The sequence below is a fragment of the Lactuca sativa genome, chromosome 9 (assembly GCF_002870075.4).
Source record: "Lactuca sativa cultivar Salinas chromosome 9, Lsat_Salinas_v11, whole genome shotgun sequence".
Lineage (NCBI taxonomy): Eukaryota > Viridiplantae > Streptophyta > Magnoliopsida > Asterales > Asteraceae > Lactuca > Lactuca sativa.
Window position 1 is genome coordinate 214,820,749 of NC_056631.2, and position 15,248 is coordinate 214,835,996.

At 32.2% G+C, this 15,248-nt stretch overlaps 2 protein-coding genes across 2 annotated transcripts; both read right to left on the reverse strand.

The window, feature by feature from the left end:
• Positions 1-693: 693 nt before the first annotated feature.
• Positions 694-2,684, reverse strand: LOC111893956 (pentatricopeptide repeat-containing protein At5g48910). Its single transcript, XM_023890031.3, has one exon. The coding sequence runs from the start codon at positions 2,614-2,616 to the stop codon at positions 718-720; it is 1,899 nt and encodes a 632-aa protein (XP_023745799.1). The 5' UTR covers positions 2,617-2,684; the 3' UTR covers positions 694-717.
• A 9,588-nt stretch (positions 2,685-12,272) lies between these two features.
• Positions 12,273-14,256, reverse strand: LOC111893955 (cytochrome b-c1 complex subunit 6-1, mitochondrial). Its single transcript, XM_023890030.3, has 5 exons — positions 14,132-14,256; positions 13,951-13,992; positions 13,149-13,233; positions 12,593-12,682; positions 12,273-12,510 (listed from the first exon to the last, which is right to left on the reverse strand). Coding segments are annotated over exons 2-5 (210 nt in total). The 5' UTR covers positions 13,953-13,992; positions 14,132-14,256; the 3' UTR covers positions 12,273-12,477.
• Positions 14,257-15,248: the final 992 nt, after the last annotated feature.

Here is a 15,248-nt window from a genome sequence, read left to right on the forward strand (position 1 = left end):
ACATACAAGGAACCTCCAAAAAAGGCAAAACCTAAGAAGACTAGGTGATAGTGATAGGTAAATAGATGAATAATCGTAAACTAACATAAGAGCAAGATACCATTATCCACAACAAAGAAAAAATAAATAAAGGCATACAAGGTGGTGACACTATCCATCAAACCCTAACGTTTTGTCTCCACACCATTGATGTCATGTCCACGGTAAAAGCAATCTCATACATGTCATTATGTCAAGCATGACACTAAATTTTTTTCAACTAATAATAAATTTAATAAGCTTTTTTTTATCTATAAACAAATAACTTAAATCGGTCAATGATACAAAATTGGAAAAGAGTGTTATATTAAATTTATTTCATAGGTATTCATGTCTATTCTAATAAAACAATAGGTTGATTCTACATGTGTCATCTTATTAGACATCATAATTAATGTCATGGCACATGTCAATCTATTGATTATGCATTTCAAATTTCAAAATTTAAATTTCTCACTCTAATTAAATTAAATTAAATAACATTAGAATAACATTTAAAATAAAATTAATACAAATTATAAGGTCACGTATTTATTTAAATCAACGATTATAATTTTATATAACTAAAAAAAATATAATTGATTAATAATTTTGAGTTTTTACTATGAAAGTTTAATTAATTTTGTAACTGTGTTGCCATGAGTTATAAACTAGTTAAATTAATATAATCATCATCCACTACCAATAATCCATACAAGAACACGACCCATTCTCAAAATGATGAAATCTTTTTCGATCTCTCACAATAATCCTTCGTCCATATATTCTAGAAACAAGTTTAAACGTCGAGTGACAATCATCACATATCCGCAAATTCTTAACCACCTTAACCGTCATCTCACGGCTCGTACTAATCAACCCAAAAGCAACCGCAATCTTCTCACTATGATACCGTAAAACTGATTCTTTCTCATCATCATCCACTTTTAGGAAAACTTGAGACCTGTCCGGTTTATAACCGGACAGACTCAAGTTCTCCATCATTTCTTCCAACATCATACGAATATCTTTTGATTTTATATGCGATTCATCCTCAACAAAAAACTCATGAATGGCCCCATTGATCTCAATCCAACTACACCCTGGATCTTTCTTAACGTTGTTTTCCTTCATTTTCAACCTTGTTTCTGCAACCCTATCCCAGTTCGCCTGAGAGGCGTACATGTTGGATAGGGCTACGTACGGGGCCCCGTCTTCTGGATCTGTTTCCAGAAGACGTTGCCCTATACGTTCACCAATCTCAAAATTTTGATGCTTTTTACAAGCACCAAGTAAGGCCTTTAAGGCCACATGGTCCGGTTCACCCGGCATGTTGAGTATGAGCTCTTCGGCTTCTTGTAGACGGCCTGCACGGCCGAGTAGGTCAACCATACATCCGTAGTGTTCGATCCTTGGGGTTAACCCACCGGTTCGAACCATTTGGTTGAAAACTGACAACCCTTGGTCAACTAAACCACCATGGCTACATGCGGTTAAGACCGTGATATAAGTTACATCGCTTGGTGAAACACCGTTTTCTTGCATTTTCTTGAAGTGATTAAGAGCTTCGTTGGCTCGACCATGGATTGCGAGCCCGGTGATTATTGAGTTCCATGTGATTACATTCTTTTGTGTTAGAGAATTGAAGAGTTGAAGCGCTTCATCGATGCTTCCACATTTTGAATACATGTCAATTAGTGCAGAACCAAGGATTGGGTCGATGTTTATGTTGTTCTTCACTGCGTAGAAATGTACCCATTTCCCGATTTCAAGTGCACCGAGTCTTGAAATTGCTGGAAGTACACTGATCAAAGTGATGTAGTTTGGTATTGTGGTATCATCTTCCATTTGCATTTGTCTGAATAGTTCTAAAGATTCCATGAAAAACCCATTTTGTGCGTACCCAGAAATCATGGAGTTCCAAGACATTACAGTTCTTTGCGGCATTTTATCGAACAGGTTTCGTGCAGTTTTGAGTTCGCCAAGTCTTATATAGCCGTCGATTATTACGTTCCATAAAACAATTTCACCCATTTCTGAATTCGTTTTGAAAGAATCAAAAAGAAGATGTGCGTCGTTCATGGTACCACACATGGCGTACATTCGAACCAAATTGCTTAACACAAACCCATCATTCAGTAATCCGTGCTTTACTACAAGACAATGAGTTTGCTTACCTTCTTCGAGCCTGCCCGTTTTTGCACACGCTTTAAGCACAGACGGAAATGTAAACGTATTGGGTTTTGCAAAATCGTTGCTTTTTTCGACCATTTGGGTAAACAGAACGAAGGATTCTAATGGGTCGTTGCTATCGCATAGAGCTCTGATGATGGTGTTCCAAGAGAAGCAGTTGGGTTGGTTCATTTGATCGAACAGGCGGCGGGCGTATTGGAGGTCTCGGAGAGGTGGGTCGGAAATGGCGTAAAAGCGGAGCAGCTCGGCGGAGGCAAGTGGGTCCCGGATGCGTCCGGTTTTGATAAGTCTGGCGTGTACTTGAAATAAATCCCGCTTCGTCTTGCATTGTTTGAGCTCCGGAAAGAAGGTCGATGGGTGTGGTGGCTGACCGGTGGTTGTTGGTTGCAGAACCGTCGAGTTCATGGCCACGCTAGCTTAACAAATCCCCATCAAATTGGAGACGGAGTTACCGGCACCCAAATTTTTATTTCTTATATGTAGGGGTAGGGGTGTTCATGGTCCGGTTTGAAACCGTGAAACCGGCCAAACCGGTCATCGGTTTGGTTTTATGGTTTGTATTTTTCTTTACGGTTTGACTTGCGGTTTTGAACTTTTCAAACCGTATTGAACGGTTTGGCTTACGGTTTTTAAGATTTCAATCCGTATAAAAACCGGACCGGACCATAGGATTTGTATATATATTAATTATTTTTTTTATATATAATTAATTTTTATTGTATTATATATTAATTTTTATATATAAATAATAAATTTAAAAACCCACATTATATTGAATTATTACAGCCTAATATTGAATTGGGTCAGTAGTCCACCTCCAGGCTCCAGCCCCAAACAATCATTCAAAGGTGATTCACTGATTCAACTTGCCCTAATCGACTAATCGAGTAATCGCAAATCGCAAACAGCCAAATACGCAGACTCGGTTTCCACTTTCCAGTTGCCACACTAGTGCACCACTCGTTTTCCCTCCGAGGCTCCGACTTGCAGGCCAACAGCTCGTCACCTACCCTGCAGCAGCTCCGATTCTACCTCTCGTTTCTCTATCGTTGGGTGTTGGCTACTTGGCTGGATTGTTACTCCGATAAGGTATGTTGTGTTCTTAATCAACTGAAGTGATTTATTTATCATCCATCTACACCTGATTTCTATCCATCCATCATCTCTCCTATCATTGTGCATTTGATTTTTTTTAACAGAAGCCAAGATCGGACGAAACAAAAGTATAAAGTAGTTGCTAACTGCTTGGCTCCGACTACAGGCCTCCCCTGCAGCTCCGATTGTTGCTCCGATAAGGTCCGTTTGGCGATTCTAGCTCTGATAGTGCGTTTGATTTTTTTTAACAGTAGCAAACATCGGATGAAACCATTTGATTTTTTATTTCTTTCTAAAACCTGTTGCTAACTGTTAAGACTCATCATCTCTTAATCTTTTCTTTCAGGTCCTTATATGTGCGTTTGATTTTTTTTAACAGAAGCAAATATAGGACGAAACTTGTTGATTTTTTATTTGTTTCTAAACCTGTTGCTAACTTCTAAAACTCATCATCTCTTAATCTGATTTCAGTGAGTCCACAATTCTGAATTTTGCTTGCACTTTTTTCTTTCAAGTCCTTACATGGATAAAGATAACATAAATATTCCAAGTAGTGAACCTGTTAACATCATTGATGCTGAAGATGATATGGAAGAGATTGATGTAGATGATGATGTTCATGTGGAGCAAAATGGAGGTGCTACTGATAAGAACCAAGGAAGGGGACGAAAACAGTCTATTGTTTGGAAACACTTCAACAAACCAGATCCAGTTCCACCTGAAGGAGCACGCACTGCATGTATTCACTGCAAAAAAAGCTATGTGTATGAACCAAGTCAGAATGGTACTAGTGCTATGTTAAACCATTTGAGAAAGTTATGCAAGTTTGATCCACTTAAATGTCAAGTAGATAAAAAACAAACAACTATAAATTTTGTTGGAAAGGGTACGGATGGAAAGTTACAATGCGGTCGTTTTACAAAGGAATTGGGTAAACAAGCTCTTGCTAAAATGATTATTATTGATGAACTACCATTTAGCTTTGTTGAAAAAGAAGGTTTTCGTTATTTTTGTAGTGTAGTTCGACCCGAGCTAGAGTTACCGAGTCGGATTACAATTGCTAGAGATATCTTATCATTATATGTGGATGAAAAGAATAAGTTGAAAGAGCTTTTACGAAAATCTTCACAATCCGTTTGTCTTACGACTGATGCATGGACTTCATGTCAAAACATCAATTATATGGTTTTAACAGTCCATTACATTGATGGAGAATGGAATTTGCAAAAAAGGATTTTGAATTTTGAAGTTATTTCGAATCATAAGGGTGACACAATTGGTAAAATGGTTGAGAGTTGTCTAATTACATGGGGTATTGAGAAGGTTTTTACAATCACCGTGGATAATGCGAGCTCTAATGATACAGCTATTTCCTTTCTAAAAAAGAAAATACAAAATTGGGGACATGCGATTTTAGATGCTCAATACTTGCATATGCCTTGTTGTGCTCATGTGTTAAACTTGATTGTGTGTGATGGGTTAAAAGATTATGATCCTGCAATTCAAGTTATTAGAAATGTTGTGAGGTATGTTAGATCCTCACCTTCAAGGTTGGCTAAGTTCAAGGAATGTGTGAAGATAGAAAAGTTAAATGTTACTGGAACTGTATGTTTAGATGTTTCCACTAGGTGGAATTCAACTTACTTGATGTTGGAGTCAGCTTTGAAGTATAGAAAAGCGTTTAATAGGTTGGAAGAAGATGGACACTATGCAAGGTTTTTTAATGTGGGTCCTAGTAGCTTGTTGAATGAAGTAGATGCAAAGAAAAAGTATGATGTCACTAGAGTGGGGCCACGTAGTGATATTGATTGGGATGTTGCACAAGCATTTATGGTTTTTCTTAAGGTTTTTTATGAAGTGACAAATCGGTTTTCGGGGTCTTTATATGTAACTTCGAGTGCTTACTTTCATGATATGTGTTCATTGCATAGCCATATTGATGAATGCATTGAAAGTGATGATTGGCGGGTGAGTTCGATGGCTATGAATATGAAGGCAAAGTATGATAAATATTGGGGAAATGCTGAAAAGATGAATCCTTTATTGTATGTAGCAGTTGTTCTTGATCCTCGATACAAGTTAAAATATGTCAATTGGAGTTTGGAAGAAATGTACCCTATTGGTGATATTGCATGTGACTTGAAAAAGAAGTTAAAAGCCACTTTGACTCGACTTTATGACTTTTATTTGGAAAAAGATCCTATGCATGCCAGAAGTTCTTCTTCAAACAAGAATCATAACAAAAGAAAAGTTAATGAGAATCTTAGCATACAAGAGAAGCGTATGCTAAAATATAAGGCACATTTGGAAGATGAAAAAACAGGAGAAGTGAGTGAACTTGAAAGATATTTGTCAGATAACCAAGAGCCAAGCTATGAGTCATTTGACTTGTTGGATTGGTGGAAGACAAATGGAGCAAAATATAAGATTTTAGGAAAAATTGCACGGGATGTCTTGGCTGTTCCAGTTTCCACAGTTGCGTCGGAATCCGCATTTAGCACCGGGGGTAGAGTTTTGGATTCATTTAGGAGTAGTCTTTTTCCTAAAACAGTGCAAGCGCTTATATGCACACAAAATTCGGGGTGTGTTTAACAAAAATGCAAAAGTTGGTTATGAAGATGTGTTGAAAGAAATTGAAGACCTTGATGAAATTGAAAATGGTAAGTTTTAAATTTTCAAAAGTTATATATTTTCTTCAACTTATTATTTCTAAATTCTAACAAAATATAACTTGTATTTTAGATTTTGCAAACAAACTTAATATTTGCACCGACAATATCGAATGAAAGGTACATTTCTTTTCTTGGTTTTATATTGAATTTTTGGTGTGATGTTTTAATATTGACTTTTTTGGACAGCAAAAGCTTATGAATTGGATAGAATTTTGGAAGTGGATAGCATTTTGAAAGTGATCTTGCTGATAATGCTTTTTGGATAACAGTTTTGCTGTTTTGGACAGCTTAGTAGGATGTGTTTATTAGTCTAATATTTGATGTAATGGAACAATATTTGATATTTTCATTTACTGTTTTTTATTTGCTGTTTTGGACAACTTTTTTGGTGTTTTCTTGCTGTTTTTGGCAATTTCCCTATTGCAGTATTTTCAACAAACAATGCAGTTTTTTTTTACTAAATTAGGCAGAATTTAGAATGTTTTAATATCTTAAATGGTGCAGTTTTTTTATTTAACTGTTTTAATACCTTTAATAGTGCAGTTTTTTATTATTTTAATACCTCTACTATTATAGCTTTAATATTATGTAGAATTTTTACTGTTTTAATGCATGTAATAATGCAGTTTTTTTTTTACTAAATTAGCTTAATGGACTCGATTAAAATGGGCCTAAAAAGCCCAAACCGTGAAACCAAACCGGAGCCAAATCGTTAGTAACGGTTTGGTTTGGTTCGGTTTTAAATTTTCAATGGTTCGGCTTTGGTTTTTGCTTGACAAAAACCGTTAGTAACGGTTTGGCTCCGGTTTGACCTAAAAACCGAAAAAACCGGACCGTGGACACCCCTACTTATATGTATATAATTCAACTAACATAATTTTTGTAACTAACTAATAAATCAATTTGAACCTAATTTTTTTTGTTAAATAAATATAAATTTTAATTAATTTTTTATTTATGTGAAATTATTTATTAAAAAATTGTTATTTATTTTAAAATTATTAAAAAAATCTTTTATATATATATATATATATATATATATATATATATATATATATATATATATATATATATATATATATATATATATATATATATATATATATATATATATATATATATAACAATATTGATTTTTGTCTATAACAACAAATAAATTGTATATTATATTGCTATAACTTGTTTAATGTTTTTATTAAAATAAAATTAAAAGTATTCAAATTAATGAATTATAAACCATGCATAATTTGCAACATGAGGAATAGTGTTTTTATTATTTCAATACCAAACGTTTTTATTTTATAAACCTATTTTAACATCAACTAACGGATAACCTGAATTATGTTCTTGCTTTCCACATTCAAGACGGGTTTGATTAGTTCATGTGTCATTTTCTTTTTATTTTTTCATGAGTCAAAACAAAAAGGTTTATCCTAAAGCGTATACCCGTGGATCTAGACCCATATTTATACCCATACCCACCCCAAACCTCTCCAATTTATACTTCTTTGTGTTTGGGATAACTTTTTAAACTAAAAGTCATCTTTTAGAATTAAACTTTTTGATTCATGTAATTTTTCAAAAAATAATTTTAAAATGTGTTTGTAACTTTTGAAAGGGCAAAAGAAAAAAAAACAAAAATTGCTAAAAGTCACAAATTCTAGACTTCTTAACCCTTTCTTTTTCTTCTTCTCAAAAAGACAATTTAAAAGATATTTTCAAAGGGTCCTACTTTGGACACACCACTCTATTAAACACTAATCTGATATACCTAAACTAATCATTACCATTAATAAATTATTACTTACATTGTTTTTCGAAAAAGTAATTTTCTCTCTCTCTCTCTCTCTCTCTCTCTCTCTCTATATATATATATATATATATATATATATATATATATATATATATATATATATATATATATATATATATATATATATATATATATATATATATATATAACAAATAGGTTTCTTTTATTTATTTATTTTTTTTTACATTTCAATAATGTTGCAGTACAATATGTATTTAGCTCAATATTTTTTTATTTTATTTTCAAACTTTCATGTTAATATACTAAAATGCTTTTACAATCATAGAATCATAAATAAAACTAAAAATAATATATATGTCGTCGTTGTTTTGCCGGACCATCAAAATCGCCAAGTCATCATCGTCAAACCACCGACTCATCGGACCACCAGACATTATGCTGACACTGTCGTTGAACCATAATTGACGATTAAACAAAATGATGATGATGTTTTCAAAATTTTCCAAAAGAATATTTAATAAAAAGACCAGAAAAAAATTAAAACAAAATCTACTTATATTTAATTTTAATTTTCATTTTATATTTAAAAGTTACTATATATATATATATATATATATATATATATATATATATATATATATATATATATATATATATATATATATATATATATATATATATATATATATATATATATACTCAATTTGCATATTTCAGCAATCAAAAAACATATATAGTATTTTATTATTTCATTTCATTTCCATATATATTTTTCTAAATGTTACCACGTATACGAACAAAATAATTAAACTTGTGTTAGTTTTGTTTTGAATAATTTTAAAAATAATTAAACTTTTGTTAGTATACGAACAAGATAATTAAACTTGTGTTAGTTTTGTTTTGAATAATTTTAAAAATAATTCAACTATAAGGCCATTTTATACATATTTTATTTTAGGTATATATAAATAAAATCTGAATTAAAATAAAACAAAATTTTAAAACTAAAAATAAAAATAAAAATTAACCCAATAAAAACAGGATTGGGAAACCAAAATCAAGGAAGTGCTTATATATTTTTATTTTTTAAGTGTGTAAAAATCAAATTTAAAATGAAAAATCAAATCAAAATAAGGTGCACGTGATAATCATAAAGAAAAAGATTTGGTAACTTGGTTTGAAGAGTAAAAAAAAAAAGAAAAAAAGAAAAAAAAAAAAAAAAAAAAACATGATTTTGTTTAGTGACAGGAAAAAATATGCAAATGGAAGTATTAATATTTGACTTTTCAAAAAAAAAAAAAAAGCTCTCTATTTTAAAAAACTCAAAGAAATCACAAAATGAAAAAGAACAAAAAATAGGCGTTGGTAAATGGGAGGCTGAAATACACAATTTTCAATATTTAACCTTTCAAAAAAATAGGTTGGTGTGTGATAGGTACGTAGTAGAAAAAAAATCTCATTTTCAAATTATCAAACCAAAAATCTCAAAAGTCATTTAAAAAGCAACGTCTGTTTAAGTTTAATCTAACATTTATCTTTTTACAGGTTTTACCCAAATTTTTATTATTTTTATTAAAATGTCCATATTTTTGGAATATTACAATTTTTCACCAGCATTTTTTGTATTTTCTAAAACATACTTAAAAAAATGTACATCTTTGTCTTTTGTATTATTATTATTTTTTTGCATTGATCCATATTGGGACGGTAAACGGGTAAAGTATTAATTTCATCTTTTTTTATTTTTTGGAATGGTAAAGTTTTTATTTTATCTTAATCTAATATTTATTGTAAATTCGTTAGTTTTTTTTCCTTGTTACTACTTAAATGTATAAAAATAAATTGATAAATTTAAGTAGTAAACAGGAAAAAAAAAACTAATCAGTTTATGATAAGAGAATAGTAAATGCAATTGTTAAAAAGAAATTATGGTTACAAATGAAGAGCTAGACACCGGAAATACAAGTTTGAAACATTGAACTCTTGAAGATAGCAAAGGTTAAGTTTATTAAGATAAGAAAGATGCTAGAAAAATCCGGCCTTGCTTTAGAAGAGGCAAGCCACCAAAGACACGATGGCTACAAGTAAAGCAGGAACTTGCAATGCAATTCCAGCGCTCTGCATTGATGGAGATGGTGCTGGTGCTGCCTCAAACTCCTGAGCCATCGTTCCAGAACTTGTGAAGGCCATCAGAACAATCATTGTAATGGCGAGAAAAATGGCTAGCTTCACACCTTCCATTTCGGTGAATGATAAATGTTTATTTGCACTTGTAGAGATTAGAGAAAGATTGGTTTTGTAGTTTGTATGATCGAGTGGCAAATAAGCGTAGTGGGATTGATGGCTTTTATAGCGGCTGTTTACTGTTTAGTGGGGATTACATATTAATGATTTAATGGAGGAATCTTACACCTAATGACATGGTAAGTATTATTTTTAAGCAAGGTGCATAATCATTTATCATAAAGTGGGCATCAAAGCAAACCCTTAATTAAAATATCTGCAACCCCATTTTGCCATTGTCTACCAGGTTGTACAGTGTTCATACACATGATGCTTGTCCCATTGCAATAAATATATATTTTGGATAAATTGTGTTTTTGATAATTAATTTTAATTTGGAGTTCTAGATGTGTGAATGTTGTCTCACTAGCTGACACTAACGAGAACTGCTTTTATTTTGGTTTTTGAAAATATACTACAGTTTGAAACAATAAGAATAGAGTATATGGTGTTGGAATAGTGTCATCATTGCACACTACCTCAAAATTTTAGTTTAATAACTTTTACTTCTTATTATTTATCATTTTCTCTTTCATTTGATGTACACTTTTAATAATGTGACCCATGTGAGCTTTATCATTGATGTTTCTAGGACATGTATTAGTAAGAAGAACATGTATTATTAAGAATGAGAAGACACTACAAGAACGTACTACATGCTTCATAGGCTCATAGCTACAAAGACCTTTTTGTGATGACAAGTGAACATCAAAAATTATTTAAAGCTGTTGTCATCTATGCAACGACATGGCGACTCAATTGTTTATAGATACAATGTCCATGTCGTTGCATCGCTCTATAAAATGACGACAAAATCGTGTCCACAAGGGACGTCATCTCTTGTTTGTTACAAACATGCTAATATAACAGTCAATTACAAATAGAAATGTGAAGGAGGGGATTAAAATCATCCCTAATCATACGTCGGCTGGGAATGAGAACTAAGAATTGTCTTATAAGGGGTGTGGATATCTACCCAATCACATTACGTTTTAAAGTCATGTGGTCGGTAGATCCCATAAAACTTTGCAGTTAAGCATGCCCGAGCGAGAACAAATTCAAGATAGATGACCCTGTTAGGAAGTTTTTCTGTTAGGTGGTCCAAAACAAACAATATTATAATACATGTCTTTGTGGATTTTACAAATGGTATCAAAGGTCGATGTGTTCAACGGGGACCTCTAACATTGTAGTAAGGGGTGAATGGGAGAGATCTATGATCCTACGTCGTTTGGGAAGGAGAATCGAACTCTATCTTATAAGGGGTGTGGTTATCTTCCTTATCAAAACGTGTTGTTAAAGCCATGAGGATGGTGAATCTCATAAGCATTCTGCATTTAAGCGTGTCCGAGTAAAGAACAATTTTAAGACGGGTGACTCTGCTATGAAGTTTTTGTGGCCCAAAGCGGACAATATCGTGGTACGTGCTTTGGAGGATGTTACAAATTTTACAATATAAGTGTAAAATGTATTAAGATGGTAGCTTTAAAATACATAATTCTAGATCTAAGGAAGGTGATAGGTTTCTGTCATTCGTGTGTTCTTGTTAGACAAAAAATGTTACATTTTGCAAAGATGGAAATGTCATCTAAAGCTAGAAAAAATAAAGTTTGCACATATTGATGTGTAAGACCTATATTAGTTTCTTGAATAGGATGATCGCTATTACATTACTTTCATTGGATATTCCACAAGAAATGTATGGTTTTATTTTCTAAAAAAAATAAATGTTTAAATAATAGTACCTTTAAAAAGTGGAAAGCTGTTGAGAATGAGACTAATTTTAACATCTGTTTAAAGTCTGACAATGGAGAAAGATACAATCGAAAATATTTTTGTTAATTATTATGATGCAAATATGATCGAAATGCCGAAGATGGTTATTGAAACACCTCAGTTGAATACAATTGCTAAAAGAATGAACATAATAATTAACGAGATGAAAAATAATTATCTGGCCTCATGTGTATTTGCCTAAGATCTGATGGACAAATTGGTACTTACTTGGTTATAGTTCATGTTAGATAAGATATTATTTATACGATGAACATAGTAGAGTGTCATTAGATGTAGGAATGTCATATTTAATAAGAATGACCTTTATAAAGATAAGATAACAAATTCTAGGAGGAAAAGAAACCAAATGGAAAGGGTCAAGTTGCGTTTGAAGATGTTATAGATAGTGTCATTACATGTTGTATTTAAGTGAGAGAGGAACGAAACCCACAAACACAAAATGATGTAAAAGCAAGATCTTGCTTGTTGCAAAGGTCTATTTCAATTTTCAAGGTTTCAACAAATAAACAACAAGAAGCTAAATTCATGGCAATTAAGACACTCCTTATTCATGTTTCAACTCAAGGTACCAGTTTTACCCAAAAATGAGTTTTCTTGCAAACAAATAAACACTCGTAAATGTGACCTCAATATGTATTATCTCCATTACTTGAGTTTTGCAAATAGCCTAGGTGCAACCTGCATTCAAATCAGCCTCAATATTAAATAAAGATAAACACTGATCAAATTTATTATTTAAATAAAATAATAATAAACTTACACATTTGTCCACACACTGCCAGTAATCAAAGTATTGCCCAGTGCAATGTTTGTGGCCAGTTTCATCTGCTTGAACCCTTTTCACACATCCCTGAAAATCATAATAACCTAAATTAGAAATAAATTATTGTTTTTAGAAAATACCCAAAATATTATGCCAATGTTTATGTGATTGACATAGATTTACCATGTCATAAACAAGAAAAAGATAACATTTTTAATAAGTGTTTAGGAGAATAACAAGTAGATGATAAATATTGTTTTCAAATTACATTGAAATGAAGCAAAAAACATAAAGTTGTATAAGAATGAAACAAAAATGAAACTTGAGTGGTTAAACAATCTGAAACTTGGTTATTTCAAGACCTCAGCAAAGACCCATTTGGTCATTTCACTCATTTGTAACTTAAAAGGAAGTTTCCTCCATATATTTGCAATAAAAAAAAAAAAAGAAGCAAAGAGAAATAAACATGTGATAGCAGATGTATTTCTACATGGACTTTATGGGCTATGGAAAGTAAAAGAGAAAATATTCAATTTCAGGTATAATAGAAAACCTGATAGTCGAGCCAAGCTCTAACACACTTGGGCTTGCATAAATCTTCAAAGTATTTCTTCTGATCAACTGGTTCTTCATCCGACCTTCAATGGAGAAATAAAGATACATATTATCAATGTGAGGTTGAACATAAAACCATTGAAAACCTCTTAACTATCTTTCAATTCATTCAAACAGGACAAAGTCTGCAAAACAGGATAAAAATAATGGGAGATAAGTAGTAAAAGTAACTGTGTTGTCAGGATGAGCAGCCGATGAATTATCAAGATAGTTGTAATTTGGGATGCAGAAGATCAAGAAAGATTCGACAGAAGAAACAGCATTTTTAAAATCGAATACATGGCAGCATGACATGTTGACTGTGTAGTTTGTAATTAAACTGATTCCAGCTTATGGAGCTTATTAATGGAGGCAAACATCGGGGAAAAAGGATTCAGACGATCCACAGTTACATCCCACTGAAGATATATAACTGTTACAGTCACTTAATCAGAGGTGTTCTAGCACATATTTTAGAATGTTGAGATAAAAAGATGACTTGGAAGACAAAATCAAGGTTATTTCTCTTTAGTTGCAATCAGCCTTCAAGAAAGCATTCTCAGACAACATCATGGATTTGAATTTCTGCTTTCGAATCAGGGATTAACTCCTAATTGATCTAAAAAATAGAAGTTAACGATGCAAATTCAGCCGGATGATGGCATCTTAGGGCAGCAATATATTAATACTTACAAAACAAACTTTCATACACAACAATTAAATTAGTTCTTAGGGATAAGTTCAAGAGACGGATTACTCACATTATTATACACGGATATGATACACGAACACTTCAAAGCAACCTGCAGAAGCACCATTTTCAAAAATCGATTGAAATATGCGTGAAAACCCTAATTAACAGATCGATGAATAAAGTTTAGATCTGATCGGATTTGCCAGAGAATAACGAAGTTAATGGAGAAGATGAACAACGATTATTACCGTGAAAATGGGGGTTTAAAACAGCAGCCGTCAACCGAAAGATCAGGGCTAAGAAGTTAGAGAGAGAAATGGGGAGAGAGATCTCTTTTAGCAATGCGAATTTTGCGTTTACGTCTAGTGCTTTCTGGGAAAAACCACGTGTATTTATCTGATTGGACCTAATAAAAAACCAATAACTGAACCGATCCGATCCAGCACCGAATAACAACTCCGGTTCAGTATTCGGTTTTATAAAATCCTGACTTTCGGTTTTGCTGCCGTTTTGGTGCAATTCTGGTTCGGCCCTCTTGGTTCTGGGTTTAAAGTTAACTGAATCAAGATTACTAAAAGTCATAGCCCATGTAATAACCGGGCTTTACATGAAACTGAATTTTTGAAAAAACCCGTTAAGTTTAAAAATCTATTATGTTTTTACTTTAAATATATATATATTGGGATATGATATTTCCACTGTTTAAGTGATTCTTCCACTTAAATTAAAGAGTAAATTACACGAATGGTCCCTGTGGTTTGGGATAATTTGCACGTTTAATTCCTAACTTATTTTTTAACTCGGAAGGTCCTTATTGTTTGTTTTTGTTACGCGTTTGATCCCTACTGTTTGCTTTTGTTACACGTTTGGTCCATATCTTACCTAAAAAGACTATTATTTAAATAGGAAAAAAAATAATAGGGTAAGTAAGGTAAGGTGAAGGATGTGGGATTGGGGTGTGTTTATTTAAATAAATCAAAAAATCAAGGGAAAAATAATATTTTTAGGTAAGTCAGGGACCAAACGTGTAACAAAAACAAACAGTAAGGACCTTCCAAGTTAAAAAAATATGTTAGGGACCAAACGCATAAATTACCATAAACCATAAAAACTATTCGCATAATTTACTCTAAATTAAAATTGTTTTGGCACTTTTACCGTTATTTAAAACTACAAGTTTAAGCGCTTCCCCCGTTAGTTATCGTTTACAAAATTTAATTTGTTTACTTATTTATAATCAAACTGTCTCATCCATCAATCCATTTAAACTGTGAGAATTTTTTTCCCTTTTTTCCTATTTATCACTTAATATAAAATCTAACAAATTTTTTTTTTTTTGTTTTTTGATGTATCTATGAAACCTAC

Coding starts and splice junctions, on each gene's coding strand:
- LOC111893956 (XM_023890031.3), bottom strand. CDS start 2,616: ATGAACTCGACGGTTCTGCAACCAACAACCACCGGTCAGCCACCACAC.
- LOC111893955 (XM_023890030.3), bottom strand. Junction 12,683..13,148: donor GAGCTTGGCTCGACTATCAG/GTTTTCTATTAT, acceptor TATGATTTTCAG/GGATGTGTGAAAAGGGTTCA. Junction 12,511..12,592: donor GGCAGTGTGTGGACAAATGT/GTAAGTTTATTA, acceptor ATTTGAATGCAG/GTTGCACCTAGGCTATTTGC.